Below are 24,814 nucleotides of genomic sequence, written 5' to 3' on the forward strand. Positions count from 1 at the left end.
CACCAGTTTCTCTCAACTCTGAGCTATTTTAATTTTCACTAATGACTACCTGATCCTGTTCTCATTGAGCAGTACCACTTTTCAAAGTACAATTTTTTCTTGCTGGCTGCAGCATAAGCAGGATTATGCAAATAAGCAGCTGCAGTCCAACACTCGCAACTCAAAATACATGTTTTAAAGGCTTGAGTGGGATTTTTCAAAAGTGTCTGAGCACCAGTGTAATACTGCTCCACACTGCTGGAATTGCTCTGAGGATAAGCTTAGCCCACTGCCAGCTTCCTTGAAACGCTCTCTCACCTCAGAAACATTAGGAATCCTGAGACCTTTACAGTTTTTATACATTTGATATTGCTGAAAGCACTTACAGTAACAAAGTATGAAATGTTTATCATAGAATCATAGTATCATAGAATGGTTTGGGCTGGAAGGGACCTTAAAGATCATCTAGTTCCCACCTCCTTGCTACGGACAAGGACATAGGAAGGGACACCTTCCGACTGAGTGCAAAATGAGCATTTTTAAATACATGCCCCCAAAATACTAAATGCTTTCAGATAGGGTAACATTCACCTCTGGCATGGCTGGCACTAAGCCTTTTGCCTTTTTGCACCTTAGGTGAAGCAGATCTTGCCTCATGGTTTTGTCACAGCAGGGTGTTTGGATGCTGTTTCACCTGCCTTTCTAGTAACTCCTAAATTTATCTGAGAAAAAATGGTATTATTGGCATAGATTGGTAGGGTTTTTGTGGTGGGGCACAGGATGTGGTTCAGTGCCAGGCAGAGGTTTGTCCAGTGTTGGATTAGTGCTGCTGAAAGACAGGGAGTAACAGCTTGTAGTGGGGGCCACAGCATTGAATCTCTACCAGGTTTCATGCTGTCCCTCTCCTCTCCTACCTAGGCTGCATTAATGCAGGTCTCTTGAAGTGACATTATGTTATGTTATCCAGGCACATGTTGTTGAGACTCCTTATGTTACTCCATCCTCAACAGAAAGCCAAACACTGCACAAATGATGTATTTGTTTTTCAAATGGATGACTTGATTTTAACAAGAATGAAAATATCATTCATCATTACTGATGTTGGCTAGTAGTTTTAAATTTTCTTTTACATATCTTAGCCATATTTGTAAGGTATTTTAATTTTATACTTCTGAATGCCATGGAGTGATTATTTTCATCTTGAATGAGGCTAGGAAAAACATCTCTCTTCTGGATGCAATTCAGTGCTTATTGAATAAAAATAGAGTGTGGTCCCTTTTAAGTTAGAAAGTTGTTCCTTCTTTATATCCATCTCAATCCATTTGATACGACTGATGGATAACTAGACAGCCTATTAAGATCACAGACTCTGGCCACCCTACACAGAGGAAGATTTTACTACATCAAAATCTTACAGTACAAAGTAGGTGGCAGCTGATTTAACAGCTTCCAATTTTTCACTCCATTCAACATGTCCCAGCAGTGGCAGAAATATTATGCTTTGCACTGAGCATTTCACAGCTTTCATCCACAGGAAGACCCAGCCCTGGGCTGTATCACCTGTCCCCAAAAGAAATGTTACTGTAATCTCCAAAATCAGTCAGGACTCTTGCTGAAAAATCATGGAAAGTAAAATACTCTGACTCACTGTGAAAATTAGGTTTTCTGGTTTCTAACCAGCCCCATGTCTCAATGTGCTATATAAATATATGTTCTATTCAGTGGGTAGCAGGGCAGACAATATAAGAAACCAAAGATCTTTCTTAATGCAGTATTGAACATATCTGGCATTTTTGGAGACTGGTTCAAATTTGGCAATGTTTGGAAAGATCGCACTATCAGACTTCTCCAATTTTTAATTTATGTCAGGCTGAATCTCTCCTTTTATGAACATCGTAAGATGGATAGAGGAACTATATTTGACACGGTCTTCTGTCATTCTACTCCTTATCATATGTTCCTACATTTTCTTCCTTGTAAGAAGCAAGACCTCATAACAGAAACTCATTCGTTTAAGATGTTGGTTTAAGATTAACAAATGTTAAAAAAACATCAGGAGTCACAATGGAGTGACTTCTGCAAGTTAAGAAGCTTAGCTGAGTGTCTTTGCACGCCTTTTTCACAAACTACCTCACCGTCAGCTTAAGATGCTCCATAAAAGGTGACAGAAGTCCTCTGTCCTAGCTAATGTTTCTGATATGTCCTCAGAGAAGAGTCATACAGAATGAGTTGCATTTAACCACTCTCAGGGTGACAGAAGACATAGGCATCTGTGGCAAGAGACACAGTGAGAGAAAAAAACCTCCTGCCATCTTCTCAGCAGCTGCAACTGAAAAAAAAAAAAACCAAACCCAAACAAAAAACCAAAACAAAACAACTCAAAAAAAGGACTTACTGCTATTACTGTTCTCAGGAATTTGAGGAGTAGCCAGATTCAATTGAATTTCTGCATTTTTACTTTAGAAACCAAATCCTCTGTTTTAGATGCTGTCTCCAATGAGCCCCAATCTTTTGCCTGTCTGGTTAGACCTTTCAGCCACCAAGTCCAGTCTCCCCTTAATAAGAACGAAGCATGAAATGACTGCAAAGCCAAACACCATCAGCATACTGTGTGGTACTGAAAGTGCTGTAATACAAGCAGTCTCCTCATCCATTATTATTTTTTTTTTTCTAGTGAGGAAAACAACTCCACATGCGAAAACTATAGGGCAAAACTGACGTTTGCTCCTGAGGGAATTAATTCACTGACATCCGTGTCCACAAGTATTATTAAAGTAATATATTAAAGTAACATGGCTGCTATGTCAAAAGCCATTGATAACACTGAGAAATCAGCATGGATGCTTGACTTTTACTGTTGCCAGAAACAGACAACTAATTCCTAAGATCTGCTAAGATTCCTAAGATCTACACTTTTATCACATCTAAACTTAGACTGAGAAGAGGTATGAGAGATTTCTGTAACTATACATGCTTCTTTGTGGCTCCATACTGTTATTTTTCATGAAGAAGTATTAGAAGGAAGACAATAAACAGAAAGATTCCTGCTAAGATATGGTTTCTTAAGATTTGGTCTACTTATAATGCAAGCACTTTGAAGTTCATTATTTTAATCAGAAGCAGAGAGTGAGAGAAAAAAACAGAGGGTCCATTCCCGAGGTGAGAACTCTAGTTGCAACTGCAATGCAAACAATAAATAATACTGCATAACCTGAGCCATAGTGAAATGCTGGCTTGTGTTTTGCCTAATGGCAGATCAATACCATACAAATGAAGCAATTACAGTTGTGTCATATAAAACCTAATTTGGTCAGCAGCCAAAATGGGGATTAGCTGGAAGAGTTCCTAGGACTTTCTGTCTGAATATTATCGCAGAAGTTAATGAGGAAGATCTGATCGGCTGAGACAAACATAAATGGTGCCAGCAACCAGACGAGATAGTCGGTCCAATAGTCAGTGTGCTGATAATTAAAATGCCCTGAAGCCAGCTGAACATCAGTCCAAGATCAGGTGAAATTATCAGACAAGGGCAATCCAATCCCTCTGGCAACCAGCTATATAATATTGCCACCACTGGTAGAGCCATGTACACGGCAGCAAATGCAAATACACCAGCACTCACAGCAGTCAGACCAAGCACAGTCACTTCAATACAGTAAAATACTTCTGCTTGTAATGTTTCGAACACAAGCAGCCAGGCTGTAGAAAAACACAGTATGGAAATTACTAATAGGTCTCCACAGTGGATATGGAGATCCAACTAATGTAATTGCTGTTGTCCTGAACACATGCCCACATGCCACTTTTAATAAAAAAAAGCTGGAGGGAGTAGGGTCCACTACTGATGGAGATATCTGCTATTGCTTTCTAAAGGGAAGACAGAACAACATGGTCACAGACCATCAACTGTTTAAGAAACCATTAGCTGAAGTTACATTTTCCCTATTATTTTGTCTCCAAAACCGTTTATTTGGCCAAAGACACTGAGAAATCTACCATGGGGTTTGTGCTGAGGTACAGACCTCCATGGATTTGAAATAGTCATACAAACATATGAAGTAGGAATGGACTTTTTAAATATTTACAGCACAACAAACACTATGCTACTAATCTTCACCATCCCTCTCAGGTTGATGGGCAATTGTCATTACTCTCAATTTTCAAAGGTGAAACTGAGGCCAGAAGGGGAACTGTCTTCCTCCAAGACTCCCAGGAAATCGGAGCAGGATCGTAATTAAGCTCATCAGTATGACATGACTTCCAGCCTCGCGCTCAGTCAGAAATCAGGCAAGTGTTCACACAGAATTTATCCTTCTGGCCTCCCAATGGAAATCACTTCCTAGAAAAAGACTAAGCTTAAACTTCTGTGCACATTCCCTCAACTCAGTCTTTAACCATGAGATACTCCTATTTTTTCTGCATACCCTACCAAAAGTGAGAGACACCCAACCTGAGTGGTCTGACTCCTGCAACAAAAAACTCTTCCACCTTTCAACCCCACTGTTAGGGGTTCCACAAAGGTCCATGCTGCCAGTAACCCAACTGCTTGGAAAGTCAAGGGCTCCCTTTGCCCTAGCAAAGCAGAGATGCAGTAATGCACTGCCACTTATTTCACTGAATTCAGATACTTACTCTCTTTTGCTTTTCCAGCATGAGAATGGGATGTAGATGAGAAAAATCTGATTGACTTTTGATTCACAGAAATCATAACTAAAGCCTAATGGTAAAGAGCAGCTTTTATACGAGTTGGGGAGACCTTCTACTATGCAGAAAATTTAAACATCCCTCTCTGTAAGCTCTTGCAACTTTCCAAATACTCCTGTAGTTCCAGGACACTGAATGTGATGTCTGAAAATGTCCTTTTCACATCCACAACTGTCAAAAAAGGATCATAGTGCAGTCCAGAAGGCACCTCAGGAGGTGTCTGGTGCAGCTTCCTGCTCATGCAAAGGCCAGCTCTGTGGTGAGACCAAGCTGCTCAGGGCTTCATCCAGTCATGGTTTGAAAACCTCCAAGGATGGATACTGCAAAACCTCTCTGGGAAACCACTGTCCCTGTCACACTGTCCTCAGGCAGTCAGGGGAAAAAGTTCCTCCTTACATTCAGTCTGAACTTCTCCTGTTCCAGTTTATGCTCACTGTCTCTTACCTTCCATTCCTGCACTGCTGTGAAGAGCCTGGCTCCATCTCCACAAAGGCCTTACCACAGGCACTCCGGGCTGCTGTTGGGTTCCCCCAGAGCCATCTTTGCTTCTCTGAACAAGCCCAGCTCCCTCAGCATCTCCTCGCAGGACAGGTGCTCCAGAGCCAGCTTGATCACCTTCCACTGAAATTGCTTCAATTTCTGATGTTTTTTTTTTGAAGTAGGATGCCAAAAAAGGATGCAATATTCTACATGTGGTCTGAATGTTTGCAATTATTTCACTTGATGCTGCCTACAGACTGGAAGAACTAAAAGCACTCTAATTGTAACTGCCTTGGATAATTGCTCACTATCTAAAAGAGATGCCAAAAGTAACAGCCTGCTTATTTAACTATGACAGGAACAATTTATAAATTCTCAAGAAATTATGATGACTTTCTGTTCACCTTCAACTACACTTTCGTAGCCTGAGTTTGCAATATTTAAACTCTGCACAACCAGAACTAATTGTAAAGTGTTCATGTGGATTTAAAGGAAAAAAAAAAAAAAAAAAAAGCATTAGCTGTTAAAGTTAGAATATAACTACAATGGCAACATATACTGATTAAAACCTGAGATTATGGATCTTAGATGCATCTTAGAAAGTGCAGAGCATCTGAGTGTAGGCTGGTCCCACAGCTTTGCACATAGGATGACATAATCAAGAAATTGGCATCAGCCTAAATCCTGTCTCATACTGTTTGTGTTACAACCAGTGAAAAGTTTTTGTGAAAATCTTCAAATTAATTTTTTTTCTTGAAAATGCAAAAATCTGAAAAATTGCCTAGTAATGCATCCAGGCACCTGAAATTTGGGTGATTTGACTTATCTAGAAAAAGTCGAGATATTCTGTAGGAAATAACTCACAGATTTCCAACCAGGTCCAATGAGTTTTTCTGTAGACTCGGAATTTTAAGATCCAAAATAGAATCATAGAATCATAGAATAGCCTGGGTTGAAAAGGACCTTAAAGATCACCTAGTTTCAACCCCACGTGCTGTGGGCAGGGTTGCCGACCACTAGAGCAGGCTGCCCAGGGCCCCATCCAGCCTGGTCTTGAATGCCTCCAGGGATGGGGCATCCACAGCTTCTCTGGGCAACCTGTTCCAGTGCCTCACCACCCTCTGAGAGAAAAATTTCCCCTAATATCCTAAATCTCCCCTCTCTTAGTTTAAAACCATTGCCCCTCATCCTGTCACTATCAACCCCTGCAAACAGTCGCTCCCCCTCCTGTTTATAGGCTCCTTTCAAGTACTGCAAGGCTGCAATGAGGTCTCCCCAGAGCCTTCTCTTCTTCAAACTAAACAAGCCCAGTTCCCTCAAAATAGATCTGAACCACACAAATGACAGAGCATAAAATACTATAAAAATAATTTCCATGCTGCTGTGTGCAAACTCAGGTGCTTAAATCCATACCAAGGAAGCCAAAGGTCTCATTCCAAATGTAAAAGCCTCTCTTATGACAAACATGGTTGCCAACTTTGGCTGCACCAGATGGAACCATATAAGCAATAGATCGGAATGAGCCTAAAGTGTAATTAAGTACACTGACAGCCTATTCTGGAGATGTTCTTTTAGAGTAGAATGAAATAACAAGTATAACAATAAAATAGGTCTCTGTATCAGGTCAGGTTTGGACCACCTTCATCCAGTTCACTTCCAGCTTTAAAAAAGTGCAGGGAAAATTGTAGTTAAACTTTGGCTATAGAAAACTGCCAATCCTGCCAAAAGTTGTTGAGTCTCACTCAAGAAAAGAGCACACAGTATTATTCAGCATCATATGATTTGCTCAAATATATGGTTAAACAGGAGCTAAATCCTTCCTCAGGTTTGATTTAAGCTCTTACTCTGTGACTTAATTGGAATGGGAAGCAGAGGAATGAAGGTGGAAAATGGGAGTACAGCTTCTGGCTATAAAACTACAGAAAGACTTCAGTAAAGTGTATCTAGAGGTAGGTCATAAAAAGAACAGTAGTTTTGACCCTGCCTCCTTCTACATGCAAGGTACACCAGTTCAGAGAAAATAACTACTGATCAACCACCGTTTTATCACACAATCTTTTAAACTTGTGTTGTTCAGCAAGATGCACATATGTCCATTTTTATCTAGAACCTGAGCACCTTGGGAACATCTTGCTGATGTGGCGCAACAGCCGCATTTTAGAGATGTCATGTCAAGATATACAGTAGCTTAAAAGATACATTAAACCTGCTCAGGGAGCTGGAGCTGGGTGTCAGTCCCAGGTCTCCTGAATCTTGTTTTGTGCTTTTTTTCATTGGTAACATTTCCACCTTTTGTTCTAGGACGTTCACTCCATAATGCCTACTCCGTTGCACAGTGTGCTGGTCTAAGACACTATTCTCAGCTTGAAGAAACTTCACAGGAAAGAAAATAAAGTTTTTTCCCTGCTTTTGGCTTTGGCTCTCACAAGAGCCAAGGCTGCATAAAGACTAAATGGCCATTTTGTGTCTCTTGGGAGTCCGTCTAGTACTTACTGTCAATTGGAAGTGGGCAGGTTTACAACTACCACACAGATTAATTGCAAACTGTTTTTTTTTCATGTGTTATTTGTTCCCCAAATGTCAGTTCCAGAGAGAGGTATTGTTACGAGCTGCTAAGATGCCTTTCAGCGGCCTGCTCTCTTGCTTTAGTCTACCTACAATTTACCTGGACAATTATCATCTTGGTGGGATAGGCCTTTTACTTGGTGGCAACTGTACCATCAACTTCAAAGGGTAGCTAGCTTGTGCCCTTAATAAATACATATTCTGAAGCCTGGCAGTTTCCTGGGAATTGACACCTAAACAGCCAGGGAGTTGCAATGAAAATAAAAGAGAAAAATAATAATGAGCTCCATTTTTAAAATATAATGGGCTGCATCTTGCTCTCTGCTGAGCTGCTTTACATGGGATTGGGGAAATGGCAGGGGAAAGGGCAGGAGAAATTTATTTCTGAATTGCCGAGAAGAAGAGTTTCTTCTTCAGACGATATACAGATCGGAAACAATGATAACTCTTTTGTATCCCACTGGCATACTCTGGGGATTAGTGCTTACCAAATCTTGGCAAACTTCCAGAAAGTCAGTAAGACATGTGCACAGCAATGCTATCAGTATTTTTGAGAGATTCTGGTCTTCACTGATAGTTTTAGGGAAGTTCATTGGTTATAGTTAAAAATATACCCCTTTTTACCTGACAGAGAAGTGAACAGCCTGACAAATTTAATTTGGACAGGTTTGATATCATGAGGCTCCTACTCTGTTTGCATTCAAGTATTTCTGAAGCAGAAAAACAGAAAAAGAACTGTGATTTTTTTTTGATGCCTTGATTTCTTTCTGATTGTAGAAAATGATCCTGTTATAAAACTTGTCCTGGTGCTGACTACCACGTACTGGCCCTAACAATGCTTCTATATGATAGCACAGCAATTTCACTTCTAGTAATCGTTAAATGTTAGAAGGACAAAGCTCTTGTATAAATATCTTGTAAAAAAGGAAAATAAAGAAAAATAAAGCCTCATTGTGCTTTTGAGCCAGTGCTGAAGGTGAAGAGACAAAATGGTAGTTTCACCTTTTATACTGATTATACTTCTAATTTAAACATAGCTATTGCCATTGCAATGTTAAATTAAAAAAAAAAATACCTTTATAGGCAATAGTTTTATTGCTGTTTCCATGCTCTGTCTTTTCACTCCTGCTCAGAAGCACCTTGTTTCACAGCTGTTCTCACTAAAATCCTGGGACCTTCCCTGGAGAAAGGAGCAGGATGACATTAGCAGAGAGGTACCAGAATGTGACTGTGGAACCAAAAAAGGAGCTGTGCTTCTTAGAAGAGCTTTGCCTTCCATCAGAGGCTTCTAATGTCATTTGTAAAGTAGGAAAACAGAAATGGCAACAAAACAAATTCCTGTGACTTTTGCTCTCTCCACCAGACCATGGAGAGCTTTGTTCAATTACAATTTCCCCCTTGAAGTCTGAGGGTGAAAATTTCCTGCAACTGGCAATGATAAAACAAGCTCTGTGGGGCAAGGTAGACCAGAGATGGCTCTTTGAAGTACTTGAAAGATACAATTATGGGTTTTTTTTTGCTACGATGGAGAAAATTCACTGAGTGCAGCATTATGGACACTAATAGGTTGCTTTTGTCTAAGGATACAAATATCAGGAACTCTCTCAATAACAATGGTCTTCACTGCAATTTGGTGACTGAAGTCAGGATTATTACAATTTCCTGCCTCTAGTAAAAATTGCAAGAAAGAGCAAAACTCCACCAAGTAGAAGATTTTGTTTAAATACATTTGCTTGTACATCTTGCAATTGACTTCATTAACCATCATCAAATTTTCCTCTTTTTTTATTGTACTCTTTTGTATGGGGGAGACCCTTATCTTGATTAAAAATGAGAAAATTAATCCAATAGGCATCACTGGGGAACAGAGCAAGCTGTGATTCTGATCTCTGTTCTCAAGGCTTTATTTTTACTTTTAAAATAGATATTCTGTTTTTAGACAGAAATAATCCAAGTAATCAAAACTAAGTATGCCTCCCAGGCTCAGCTGAAAGAACAACTTGCTAACATTCATTGCCAGACTCTATCTTCACTGATTTTCTTTTGACACCTGATTTTTACATTCCTTGCTAAGCAGTCGCTCACTCTTTGTCTCTTTACCTAGAAAATGTTATTTTTAGTTGACAGAAAGCCCAACGAGCTCTGAAAGATCTGACCTGCTTGAGAAATATCCACGCTATAAGGTCTGACACTGAATGGGTAATGGGGTGAAGGGAATAATATTATGCAAAGTCATACAGTATGATCTACACCATCAGTCAAACAGAATAATTTTTACAATATGTATAAAATGTTATAGATCATATTCTAGTTTTCAAATCATTTTTTGTCACAGAAAGAAATGGTCTTGTAAAACCTTGGTAAATTAAACTCCCGAATAAAAACCTGTTCTTGTAAATATCAACAGACCATCCCATAACTATGCAGAGGTTTTTGTTTTCTCCATTGTCCCTTGCTTTAAAAGAATAGAGGTCAAACTCAGTAATTTAACAACACTAAATTTTTTTCCTCAAACCTCCATTATTCACCAGTTGTGTCCATATCTTCTCTATGCCAAACATAAATAATACCAGTTTCTAGCTCCTTCAGTGCTTTGCTGACATGATTGCCTTTATGGATAACACCGTGATTGTGGGCAAGACCAACCATTCTGGCAGGAGAAGAAAAACGTGAAAAAAAATCGAACCTGCTTCCACTGCATCTCTCCCCACTGTGAAGGTCGCTTGTCTTCAAAATGATCTGAGGAGGTCTTTGGGTGCCAGTGTTGCCAGCTGGAGGACAGCTATCCAGCAGAGGAAATACCCATTCTTCTCTCCGAATTGCCAGAACAATGCTCAAAAGCACGTAGAGCACAGACCCCACCATGGCGACCCAAACGTACATTACCTTTGCCTATTTCTGTACCTTTCTAGAAACAGGAACACATCATTGAGTAAACAATGCAGTCCAGATGCATAGAAAGACCACATGCTGGAATAGCCACGTCGATGATATTGGTTAAAAAATAAATAAACCTATGAAGTCCTTTGAAAACTGAACAATAAAGAGTACACTGAAGACTGGTCCGGGAAAATGCTTTACAATACAACAAAGCTTGCACAAGGAAGATTTACTCATGGGAAAATTCCATTTTTGTGATGATTCATGGATTTCTACAGTACAAAACCTTTGAAAAACACTAGTGAAAGAACTCTTCTATAGTAAATAAATTTTTACTCTGTAAGCAATTGGGGTAGTCCACTCAAAAATTAATTCTTAGTTTTCCTCTTAGAAGGAATCTGTGAATACCATGGCCCTTTTTTTGCACACTCAAATCCAATTTTAAAGAAATCATAAGAAACCAGAGAATGCAATAAGTTTTGGTGGAAAAAGGTTTGTTTATCCTTATCAGTGACTACTGTGCAATTACTATGATTCTTCTCCCACAGAGCTTGGTGTTAATTGTCAATTCACTGATCTACAAAACCGGGATAAAAAGAGAACTTATGTGTCAGCACAATGTATTAATTTCACAATAAAGAGCTTTGACAGTGAATGATGATCTGGGAATTCCTTCCACAATAAGCTCTTTATACTCTGGTCCCCAAAAAAGTCAAGGACAGAACTTGATAAAAAGTTTAATGTTCCCATCAGAAGAAATTATGCGATCTGATTTACACTTATTTTCCCAAGCTTGTTTCTGATCAATGAAAAACACAACAACAACAACAAAAAAGAATAACAAATATCCTGTTCTATGTGAGATCTGCCATTTTTTTTTAATTAAAATGCATGCATTACCAAAATATGTTTTCCTTCAACACTACATTTCTAACTAAGGGACCATACTGGATATATCCTTGAAAAGCAAAGGTAACGTTGTCAGCTGTAGTACCACACTGAAATGAAACAATGAAAGAATGGCAATTTCAGAGATATACCCCAGGAAAATAAGGACTAGCTGAAGTCACTGAGATCAAGATGGTAGTTTACAAAGCCCATGCTCAGAGACTCCCTTCACAACAGATCTTTACCTTATACACATAAACTCACAAGTTCACCAAGAAAAGCTTCTCTCCACCTCAGATCTCTCGCTTCTAGGGTAAAGCTCTTTCACATATTGCACAATTATATAAAACCGAAGAATCCATAAGATATTGACAGGGCACCGTTGGATGCCTTTTGCAGTTCAAACACTCTCCAGGGAACTTGCAACGGATTAAAACTAAAATGTATAGTTTCACTCACGTTGTAGTTTGCACTTCACACAAGTTACTACAATGATCAGAAAATTACATCTGCATCATCTGCTTCACTAACGCACTTCCCACATTTTCCAACTCATTTTACTACTAACACAGTAAAGAACGGAAAAAGAACTGGCCCTTAGCTGCTGTGGTGACAGCCCATGTCACCAGCTGTCACGTTGCAAAGAACCAGCAGATATCACCACGTGGACCTTTTCTCCTTCCTCCCCAGACCATAAACAATTCCTCCTAAAGCCAAACTGTAGTTACTCTTTACTACATAAAAAGAATAGAGACTTGAATAATGAAATATAGAATCCCAGATTCATATCTATAAACACTAGCTGTAATTGAAATAGTGGGAACTTAATATAGCTCTGGATTTCATCAGGTTGCTAACAGCCATCACCAGTCTCTAAAATGCATCAACACATCTATTCACAACAGTTTTTTATTATTTTGCTAGATCTTATCCTGCCGGTCTCATCTGGCTGGACTCAAAGTGTCTCACCAGACACTCATGATCTGAGCAGGTTTCACTCATCCACGCTTCATACTGCAAGCTGCAGGGCAGGACAGCCAAATGTCCTTAGTTACAACAGTCACAGAAACAATGATGACAACTCCTCAATTTTCAGCTCAACCTGTTATTCACCTTTGCATCAAACAGCTTCAAGGTATAAAAAGTAGAAAAAGCTTTTAAGTGTACATTTAAGACAATAGTTCCTCTACTTCCCTTTTCATTACATCATGTTGAACACTATTCAGACTTGTTTATGATGCCTACATATCTAAAATGGAAAAGCAGAGGCATGCAAGGCATAGGATTTGCATAGTACAAGATCTCCAGGCATTGCCCTCTAGAAACACAGATTAGTGCAAGTGGTAAGGCAGACAAGCCGGGGGAATCCACAATGGCCAGAAGTCTGGCCACAACAATGTCTTCTAACGACAACACATTTACAAAGGCAGGTCTTGCTAAGCAGACAAGCAGCACTCTCCTTACCACCTTTGAAAAAAACACCTTTGAAGAAAAATCTCATTAATTAACACTGATAACTGCATAGTAGTTTTGCAAGGATACCTACCGTGGTAGGAGACGGAAACAGTAAGGACAGCTGGGTAGTGCCATGAGACAAACTCAATTTTTGTTGTGATGAGAGCCTTTGCCCTCAATCCCATGTTCCTTCTCAAATATGTCAGTCTTTTACAATATTACATAGAAACGAATATCACTGAAAAGGAAGGAAGGAAGGAGACACACATGATGTGTATTGTGATACTGCCCAGTGGGCATAAAAGAAACACACATCAGGCGTTTCCCATTCTCTTCCACCCAGTGATATGCATAAATCCTGATACTACACCAGCACTGAGAACAAATCATTCCAATTAGCCAATAGGTACTGGTTGAACACTGCAGGAGTGTAGCATGGAACCCAGTAAGGAAGTGTTTCAAATTAAAATCCACTACCCTGCTCATGTGTAAGGTCACAAGCAACAGAGAACCAGTCCCTGGATTGCTCTGGCAGGTGGATTTAATCTGCATGAGTGAAGTGATGAGTATGTGCTCTGTAATGAACATGAGCCCGGTGATGTGATGCCAGGGAATCATCACTAGTCCTGTGCTACAGGAAGGATACTGATTTAAATCACCCCACTTTCTGTCAGTGTTAGATGTGTGAAAATATATGTCCTGGTTCTCCATAAACTCTCATCAATGTTATGCAGCTGTTACTACATTTTCAGTGAAAAAACTCCTGATTTATAGTCATTGTAAGTAGCAGGAAGATTAAAACTAATATATCTCTAGTGAATTAGGTGTTCAAAGAGTTTAGTGAATAATTTTCTATGAATAATTAATTTGAAAAAATTGATAGATTTCCCTGGTCCTGAACTTGCAATTATTTGGGAACTAGATCAAGTAATCTGTGGTGTACACATAACTCAAATAGGAAATTATGATTATTAAATAAAATATAGAATTTACAACTCCCATAGCAAATTATGTCTTTTGACTAATTTATGTAATGAATTTAGCTAGCCTGCCCTTCATGGATTTCAAACCGCATGTTCAATATTTGCAATTATCTGTGCAGGCAGCAGTTACATAAGTCATCTGATCAGTAACAGAAACACCACTATGTGTGACGCTGTCAAAACAGCAAAACCAGCATATCCTACAATTTCAAACAATTCAGAAAATACTGAAGCATGCAGTTAAAATTTACAGCTGAGTCTTTTCTATTCAAAAGCTCAGGGTTAGGAAGCTTTTCTCCTCTTCAGTAAGCACTACTGTCTATAGACATACAGGGAAGTGGTGGTACAAGTGGCAGGTGTTGCTTGTTCTTTATTTTTGTCCAGAACATTAAGTGTGTTGCTTAATGTTTTTAATAGGTAAGCAGCACTGATGTGTTGCCTGAGGTTTGTCACTGGGGCTGGAGAGGGAATGAGGTGCAGCAGGAGAACAAACAGCTTAGCACATGTGAAAGAAAGGCTCGGGAAAGGCATGGACATTGACAGCCAGTCAAGACAGCTTGAAAGAAGATTTGGTCCAATTTTCAGGTTCGGTAGGATTCCTTGTATTTCCCTTTTTGAGAAAGATTTGAATGTAGGATGTGAAAAACTAAATGCTGTTGATCAAATCACCCTAATAACAGTTGCTGAACCCCGGTTAGACCAAACTGTGGCCTCATTGAAACATACGGGAGCTTGGGTCTTTACCTGGGATGGAACCACAATTTCACACCTCATCCTTACAATCAAGGTTGTGTTTTTACTCTCTGTTCTCATTAAACTTACTAGGCCCTCTTCCTTCTAAGTCTAACTGCTTTATGCCTTGGCCCCATTACTCCTAGACATTTTTATCTAGCCAACTGAACAAATCTGAAATAAGCCCAAAGCCAACACAAACCAACTTCCCCTGGCTACTAGTGCTCATTGTAACTGGCTGTCTCTTCTTGGTGGTGTTGGATACTGTGCAGAAAAGAGAGGGACTAAAGGGCACCATAAAGCATGCTTAGAGCAAACAACCCACTGCTAGGATGTATATGACAGCAGCTAAAATTTTGCCCTAGTTTTGGCAACTCTCATGCCAAAAGTATGACTATCAGAAATGGGCATTTCCTTACTATGGGAAAGAAGCTACAGTAAACTGCAGTGCTGCCTACCACTTCTAAAGTTGTCTGAAACACTGAAAAGGAGATACCAATCTATTAGAAAGAAATAAAAAATAAGTGCTTTGAAAATATACCCAGATAACAGACAGCCTCTCCTTGTTATCTGCTGCCTTCTACCTTAAAGAATCCCATGAGTCTGGACATGTTTTTCTTTACAATTAATTTTTTTTTATTGTCATTTTCCCTCTCTTAGTTCCTTGTGTTCTCTCACCACTTTATTCAGCGGTGAATTTTTAAATCTGAGAGGTACTGAGAGTCATATTTAATCCCTGAAATAACTGGCCTGATTTTTCCTGCACATACAAATCTTCTTTTGCTGCAGATGGAAATGATTCTGATGACACTCCTATTCCCATCCGTGTAATACAGCTCAGGCTATTGAAATTTGTGGTATTATATGCAGGTTAAACTGGTGAGTTAGGAGTGAGTCTAGTTATCTGCATTGTGGTAATGACATCTCCTCTGTGGTCACGGATGCAGACAGGTACCTCCTTAGTTATTTCCTGCACAGAACTATGGCTCCGTCTGCACTTGCAAACTCCTCCCTTCAACCCACTTTGTCTCCTTCATGAATCTATTTCATCAGAGCCTGTTGTAACCCCTTATCATGAGCACATGGGTGAAATTTGAGGAGTGGGGTGCTGGTTGCTTCATGGGCCATTCCCTCTCCCCTGCCCACATGCACCTTATTGCTGTAAGACTCCAGGGACCACACTCCCTCAATCCCCTGGTTGCTCTTTTGCTTTGAAAAAAAAATGGCAAGTCTACCAAAGGAAAAAGGAAAGTTTTGTTTGGCTTAAACATTAAAGACAGCAAAATGGTAAATACTGCCAATTTTAACAGAGCTAGTACCTTCATTTCTGTTTCCCTGACAATTTGAATGAAAGGCAAATGATGTTCTGCTTGGGAATCAAAAACTCTTCTACTTGATGGAATGTGCCTGATACCATGATAAAAAAAAAAACAAACCAAAAACTGGTGAGTTTGAAGGCAGTACTGAAATGCATAGTGCTAGAAATACAAACTTCGTTTTTTCTAAATAAGAAGGTGCTTTAATAGAAGTACTTTAATGAAATTGTTTTAATGAAGGACTAATTGCCTCTAAGTGATGACATTTGAAAAAAGATGTTACAAGCAGCTTCTTATTCAGAAATTAGCAGCCAAGATCAATAAATAAAACACAAAATGTAGGCATATTATTGATGCAAATACTGATGCAGATACTGTAGGCATAATACTGCTATAAAGGGTTAAATTTGGTGAAAAAAGCTGATGAAATAGAATATTTGATGTTAATTCTATTGAGGCTGACTTCAAGTAGCTAGTGTTCAACCAGTTTGGTTTTTATATGGCCTTGAAAGATATGCCAACTATAGCTGCTAAATCCATATTGCAATTAGAAATGGTTACCTTTGTTGATCAAAAAAAAATGAAATGAAAGAAAAGAAAAATAACATACCATGTTCACACAGAAAACAAAAAGAGCTATATCAGGGACATCAGGGAAGGTGGAATACTATAACAACACATTTTTATATTGTTATACTATTCCACCCACCTTAATGGAGAACCCTTCGGTGTGGCTACGCCATAGCCTTTCGAATCCAGATTTCCTCCCACTTTCATGGTGTCACATGGCTTTCGTTGCTCAATGTATTCATTCATGGTGGACTCCAGCAGGAAGGCAAACTTGCCCTTGGATTTGCGGACACGAGCTACTCCCTCTGCGGTAGTCCTAGTGAACACTGACGGCTCTGCAGATTTCATGTAGGTCCACATCTTTTCATACACTGCTATTTTTGACCTCTGGAGAAAATTAAAAAGAAGTTAGAATAAAAGAATGTTGCAACATTTCAGAATGGCACTGTTCAATCATACTTAACATATCAAACAACTGGGGCTGGGAAAATCAGACTTGGATAAGGATTTTCTTTGAATTCCATGATTATTTTAAAAGAAACAAGAAATAATAATATCATTACTATAAAATCAGGTATTATTTTTAGGCACAGTTAGCCTTTAGCAGTCACAAGAAAATAACGGCAAAGCTAAGACCTGAATTTACTGTTAGGTAAAGGTAGTTCACACAAAATGTTGTAAAGTGTGTTTCCCCATAAATACTGGGCTGAATCTTGAAGCATTTTTCAGCTCTAACACCCATGTCTTACACCATCAAAACCACAATAGCTTACGTAAGATTTCTGCTTTCAACAGAGTTCAGAATTCATTTATTTTACACTCAGAAAGGCTGCACGTTTCAAGACATGGTTCACAGTAAAAGACAGAAACAGCAAATTGGACCAAATATGCTATTAAAGGAAACAAAATCCCCTAAGAATTTGTTTTAATGAAATGTTAGGTATATTTTTAGAACCACAATATCAGTAGATTTATTTTAAAGACTCTGATTCTGAAAATAATTGAGTAAGAAATGTGCTTGCTTAAAGAATGTGCAAAAATTCATGGCTTAGAGTGCATTAGTTAGAAATTTTCCTGTCTGGGAATGCATGATGTAACCACAAGTAAAGATGTGATAAAAAATAAAAACAAATACAAATTTTCCTTGGAAAGAAGGAAAGACGGAAATGCTGTCAGGCTGAGAAGCTTCCCAGGGTACTTAGACTCATTCAACAACTTTGCTTCCTCCAGCAGTAGGGATACATACGTGCAAACCAGCAGTGCATCAGCTGAGCACTATATTTTTTTATTTAATAACAGATGGCACTTGTCTTCCCTTATACATGCTGCAAAAAGGACTTTTTAACCCAATGCTCAAGTCATCTTTTATTTGAGTCAACAGGCATTTATAGCTAAGCAAGATTTGGTCTATGAGCCCATTCCTACACTGTGCTGAGCACACCAGGAAAATATTCATTATTATAAAGCCCCAAAACAAAGGGCCTTAGAATATTTAAACAAATATAAAATCCTGTAATCTAGGTATTATTTAAATTGACAATGGCTTTAAAAAGCCTGCAACTGAGCCTTTGTACAGGTAAGAGTAATTTCCCTGAAGCACTTCTTTTTACCAGTTACTGAATGATTGGTCTAACTTGAAAGTGCCATTTAACAAGAAATGTTCAATAAAAATACTACATAACAGAACATGATAAATTATCCTTGCTTTTTTAGCTTGTCTATATGCATAATTTTATCATGCTGTCAAATATAATAAAATTTAAATTAACAACAGCTGTGCATGTCCATAATTGCATCCTGCCTTGCCACCCTCTCTTTCCACTGTAGTCACAGCTACTTTTCAGTTACATAAGAATGGCTGAGAGCAGAGCGTAAATTAAACCACCCATTTATTCTTCTTGCTTTACACTGAGGTAATTTCATGGATTTAAATTTACAGAAACACACACACACACACACCCCCCCCAAAAAAAAGAAAAAAAAAAGAAAAAAAAAGAAAGAGAGCAGTAATGAATCAGGCATAATTTCAAAAATATTTACATGCCTTGTCTACCTTCACTTCCAATCATTTTTTGTGTCTTAACACCCATATCATCAGACTCTTTATAAAGTAAACATCTAATAGGTCACTTTCCTTCAAAACTAAAAACACCCAATACATAAAATAGTTCTGTTAATAAGAGAAAACAATGCTCTATACAAATTATAAAAGGGTGCACTCAAATCTATTTTTTTAGGATCAAGTTTCCTTTGCCCATCGAAAGACAAGAAAATAAGGCAAGTCTAACAAGGCATCTGCTCTGCAAGAACATTTTATTCTCTGAAGCTTTCATTTGTTAACATTCAATTTCTACATGTCAACCCAGAGCGAAAATTGAAGAGTGAACCAACAGATATTCCTTATTATCATATGAGGAAACATTGCAGCTTTCCCCTGCAGTCAGACAGGCCAGGGCAATTTCCATTTGGGGCTTTTCTGAGTAGGACTGCTAAAACTAAGTTCTTTTCCTCTTGAGCAAGCTGCTCAGAAAATGCAAGTCTCACTGTATGCAAAACAGAAAATTAGTAAATAGCTAATAGTATCAAAGCTTTCTTTTTCTTTATGTTGGGTTTAAAATGACTTTTCCCTTTTCTGTTTTCAGTCTGGAATCAAAGCAGACTGGATAGCTCTTCAGAGTTTCTGACATTTTGATCAGAAATGATCAAATGATGAGAAAACGTCCTGAAGGCTCATCTTCAGCCAGATAGCAATCACTGACAGAAAAGTCACACATAACTTTAATCCCAAAACTGATGATGTTTGCTTCCAACCACACAAAAAAGTTAGACTTGTGAAACAAGTCTTCTCCTACTATTGTTTCAGGCTAGGTCTTAATTTATGTATTATGCACAATGTGTTCCTGCAAATATCGTCTGTCATTGATGTTTTATCTTTGTCCTTGTTTTGTGAAAAATATTTATAGAATTAGCACACACAATATCATTAACAATCACTGTACTGTTGCACAGATTAGAAACCATTTGATAACAGGTCTCAATTACACCATTTTTGAAAAAGTGATAAACACAATCTAAACCTTGATAAAGCTTCAAATTTTGCATATGCAACTGTATTTACTATTTGTAGTTACTTTTAATGTTTCCCTTTGTATTTAGAAATAAAGGAAAAAACATAAAGAGAACATTAATTTCCCTTCTTTTTTTCTGTTAATACTTTAATATTAAAGTGAAAGAACGTCTGTTATTGTAGATGGAGAAAGAATATTCTCTTTAAGGAGAGATCTTGCATGAAATATTGATTCAAACAAAAAAAGCACCTGTGTTTACAGGATGATGTAAAAGAATAATGAATTTTTTGTGACCAAGACTGTTTTTATGTCAAAAGACCTGACCTCATTATCTCAAAACAATAGCTTGTAAAAGTGTTAAGAAAACAACTCCATTCCTCTCTTCATGACGATTTCCTTGGGAAGTTACTTTTGCATCATCACCTAAAAATGTCACAACCACTGGATAATCCTGAAAATGTAACAAGTTAATAAATCCAAAGTTAAATAAACCTGCCTGGTCCTCAGCATCGTGTTTTTAACTATCATCACAGTCTCATTCTAGTTGAAAAAGCTATTTGTACACATATATTGTGATTACCACCTCAGCTTGAAACTGGAATTCACAGAATTAAATACTTAACTTTCCACTAATTGATCTAAAGAAGAATCTATGGGTTAAGCATAAATTAATACAAATGAGTGCTGAGGGATTCTACTCTTTCCAATAAAATAGGAAATCTGGCCATCTCAGCATCAAAATAGTTCAGTTCCCAGACAAGCCTCCTATATCTTAATGCCACCATTTTTGTAGACATTTGATGTGAAATCACGGCTTCCAGGGACAACAAGCTGAGTTTCTACCACTTGGGATAAAAAATAAAGCTCCCACAGAACATCAGTAGTGTCATATTGGGGTATATGCCAACACCCTGGCTATAGAAGAACACAGGTGTAGCTAGAAACTTGTCACTGAACTGTATCCATTAAAAAATGAGGTACCAAGCACCCTAGACATTTCAGTGGGATCCCCCTAGAGCTGATGCAAAGAGGGAGACACTTTAAAGGGTGGTTTATTTCAACATAACACACTTGTCCCACACAGGATACACAGGGGTGCTTTTATTTTGCCCATGTCTACAGAAAAAACATCTAGAAAACTAGCTTAGACTAAACTCCTTGGACAGCTTCATTATGTGAAGTCTCAACCACTGTGAGCTGGTTAAGTGCCATTTATAGCTTATAAGGCATCATCTTTTTACAGCTAATGCAAAATATTTGCAAGTTCATCTACAGGGATATCTCTTACAATAAAAAGGTTATTTCACTACAGACCTTTGGGGAGACACTCAGCAGCTTCCCTTGAATTGATGCTGTTTATAGTTCACAAATCCCACCCATAATTGTGTTAACGATTCACTGAGCTCAGTTTGGCCAAACGGAAAACAGTCAAGGTGCATAGGAGTATCTACCACACAACAGTCCCTTTTCAATTAGACAATAAGAAGAAATTATGACTCCATCTTCCTTTCTTCCAAAAAATGCCTTAAACTGCACCTTTCTGATAAATCAATGCTCCTAAACTGTAGCTTCCAAGGAAGGAATACTGGCTCACAGCACTTATTCAGAGCCATGTTGAAACACCACACTCACACATGGTCAGTCAGACACGCTTAACTTCCATCTGGTAGCGACATGAAATAAAGCAGGAGGGACTGCTCTGTTATTATTATGTACCCCTTGTGATGTCCAGGCTCCCTGTTTTCCAGCTGGCAAATGATGAGGATTACATACCAACCACACTAACACAGGAAAGCAAATGAAAACGAAGTAATCAACACAGACACATGAATGGCTATTTAGGCTGTTTCCTAATGCTCCAACCACATCCCCCTGAGATATATTTTCTCATTATTATTCATCTGAAAGTCAGCAAATTAAAAAATGCATTTCCTGCCCACCACGCAGGACCCTAAAGCAAAATGCACACAGTCAAATCCACAAGTAGAAACAAAACCTGCAGGACTCCATGTTATCATCATAGGCTTTCAATGCTGCACATAATTTCAGGACTGTAGCTTCAGATGAATCAATAGCACAATGCTGCTTTAATTATCACTGGCTTCAGTGTCCCTCGGGGCACCTCTTTTGCCCAATCTGACAGGATCAATGCATCAATAAGCTTTACACAAGTTAAAATATCTGAAAACTCCAACAAATGGTGTTGTGGAGGGTAAAAATATAGCTAAAGTATTGCAGGAATTACAAACTGCATTACATAAAATTGCAAAGTAACATTATTTCACCCTTCCAAGCATCTTATAACAGCAGTCAGTAGGGAGAGCTGCTCTAACGGACATGTCAACTTACTCTGAAGAACTCTTTGGTTGACCCTGAGTCCAGTGTCCCGTAAGCAATTTCGGTCTGTTTGGCAAGGTCTTCTGCACTTTCTATGGGTGAGACCATTCGCTCAACAGTCAAGAAAGCAGCAAGGTTAGCAGTGTAGGATGAAATAATGATGAGCGTGAAGAACCACCAGACACCTCCAACAATGCGACCTGAGAGGGATCTAAACATGAATAAGATAATGCACATTTTCCTGTCTCTTAAGCCACAAAGACAGAGAGAAAGAGAGAAGGCACCGTTATTGCTGAACATGTATCATTAACTAACAGTCAATGGGAGGGAGATAATTTGCATTTTAAATACTAATAAATGCTTTTTCTCCTGAATCTTAATGCCTACAGTACAGAGTCCACTGTATTAATATGTATCACGCACATACAGAAGTTTGCATTCTCTTGAACAGTAATCCCAGTGTTCTTGTTATTTCAGGAAATGTCTAACATAGCAAAAATTTTGACAAAAATACTGGATAGGTAATCTCTTTTTGGAAACAAAAGTAAAGCATGGTAGCTGCAAATCAGTAGTTTTCTCTGATTCCTCTTAAAAAGAAAAAGACACAAAAGGCTTTGCACATGGATTATGTATGGTCTAGGATTAAACCAAATTATCAAACGTTCTACAAGCTACTGAAATCATATGAACTCTCACATTTTTCTTAAGAAGCAACCATTTTGCAGTACCAGAGATACTTATGTTAAGCAAAAAATTACATTTTCCATTTTAATACCTATAATTTGATGAGAAGGCTGTTGAGGAGTAATGTACATCCATTCTTAATCAGTAGCAGTTTTATTGCTAACTTCGATATTAGCAGAGTTAGGCCAATGCTGAACACTCTCAAAATCTCATTGTTAATGGCTAAAATTAAGCATTCAAGTTTGAAAGATTGGGTCATAATGTTTAATTAAGAAGTTGTAGTTACTGCATACTAAAGTTCCAGAACATCTTAAAAGGCTGAGAAATTCAGGACTGAGATCATATATTATATCTGAGGTACCCACTCTGTAAGGCACAGCTTAGCCATACTGCATGGCTTCTCAGAAACAGATGGTCAAATATTCTCTCTCCTACAGACAGCAATATTCTGGAAGCAGTGCTGTAGAAGTTGATAGGGAACAGAAATGGGACATTCATTCATGCAAGGCAAATATTCAGCACAATAGTGTGCATTTCTTAATTGTAATACAATGGAACTAATTTAAGCAACAAGATAGTTCCTCTGAATTCAACTCAGTGGAATTGCCCCTGTCTGTACCTGCTGTTTCTGAGAGCTGTTTTTGGTTTATGCATGTTGACATATGTAAAATAATAGTAATGACTGAATTTTAAAGCAGATTCTCTGTTGCCCTTATCATAGCTATTAAAAAAGAAAAAAATTAAAAGACTTCCTAAAGAATGAACTTCAAAACACTGCCAGGAAAATAAACGAAGGAAGATTTTATGCCTCAGTGTTGAAGACAAAATGCAAATGTAAAAAGATTTGACACAAACCTTGGGGAAATATCACATCCTTGTTGCATAAAAGCACCCAGGGAAAACCAGAGGCTGTTGAATATGCCAAACTCGTTGGGAGGCTGGTCACTGGGTCCTTCTTTCCCATCCTCTGGTTCTTCTGTATGCCACTCATATGGGCTAAACCTGCTAACTAGGAACAGGACCACACTGACACCAATGTAGGCAAAGACTATGCACATCCAGATCTCATACGCCAAAGGGTCCAAGAAGGAAAACACTCCTGGTTTAGATTTCTGGGGCTTTTTGATCATAATGGATATCCCCAAACTCATAAAAGGCTTAGAAAAATCAATGACCTCTTCTCGTACCAAAGTGATGGTCAGAGGCGCAACAGCAATCTCTGCTTTCTATAAAGAAAAAAAAGAAATATAGATGTATAGATTAATTGGAGTTGGCTTATATGCTCAGCTAAGCAGCTAATTCCAAAGGTATGTCATTACATCAGGACACTGTGGTTTAAATGTTCTTTATATCAGCTTTCTGTTTCTTTCTATCACTATATTTACTCAATATGCTTTTAGTAAAACATACGTATTGCAGGTTTTTATTTTACAGAATTATGGAAATAGTTAGTTTTCCTGATAAGGAGAAGACTCTTAAATCTTATAGAGGTGGGAAGCAGTGTAGGTAGATCATTTTAGGTATTAATTTAGATTTACAGTAAAGGAATTCAAGGAAGAATTAAAAATGAGAATGCCCCTATTGTCACTGAATGTATAGAGATTTTTTTATAAGTTCCCAGAAACAGTAATTTATTATCATATTTTCATAAGATACAATAATTCTTTGAGGGAAGCCAGCTCATAGACTCAGGAAGTTCCATATAGCGTGAAGCAGCAAAGCTGATTAACTATAGCTGTGATGCCACAAAACTGCACGCAGTTGTCTTGAGGGAAAGATAGTTCAACAAGGCAAGTATACAGAAAACAGCTGTGCAAAATCATGCAGTAATAGGATAAAAAGTGTGCTGAATCCATTCGCATTAGAGACAGGAATTTTTGTATATGTTTCTCTAATATGTTTTTAGAATGAAGACACCAGTCTTGAATGAATCGTTATTGATGATGATGGTGATTATGGCTGCTACCAACGATATCTGCATGAACTATAAGGTATTGTACCTTTGCTAATGGGTCATGTCTGTCATCAGGGACCCGACATTATATTAAGGTTTGCTCCTTGCCTTGCCTTGCTTTGTTTGCCTTGCCTTGTACACTACGCTGTCATTACAGCAGTACTTAGGTTGGGAATTGCAAGAGGAACAGGGACAAAAGATGCACCGGTGGGAGGGAAA

General features: G+C 38.3%; 1 protein-coding gene across 1 annotated transcript in view; it reads right to left on the minus strand.

Moving 5' to 3' along the window:
• GRIA4 (glutamate receptor, ionotropic, AMPA 4) overlaps window positions 1–24,814 on the minus strand; it is a 93,706-nt gene that overhangs the window by 25,902 nt on the left and 42,990 nt on the right. Inside the window, exons 8-10 of the mRNA XM_010074626.1 lie at window positions 23,497–23,867; window positions 21,970–22,168; window positions 16,692–16,939 (exon numbers count right to left, since the gene is read on the minus strand). Coding sequence (XP_010072928.1) covers window positions 16,692–16,939; window positions 21,970–22,168; window positions 23,497–23,867 — 818 coding nt within the window. The remainder of the gene's footprint in view (window positions 1–16,691; window positions 16,940–21,969; window positions 22,169–23,496; window positions 23,868–24,814) is intronic.

This window comes from Pterocles gutturalis, unplaced genomic scaffold, assembly GCF_000699245.1.
Source record: "Pterocles gutturalis isolate BGI_N339 unplaced genomic scaffold, ASM69924v1 scaffold29847, whole genome shotgun sequence".
Classification (NCBI taxonomy): Eukaryota; Metazoa; Chordata; class Aves; order Pterocliformes; family Pteroclidae; genus Pterocles; species Pterocles gutturalis.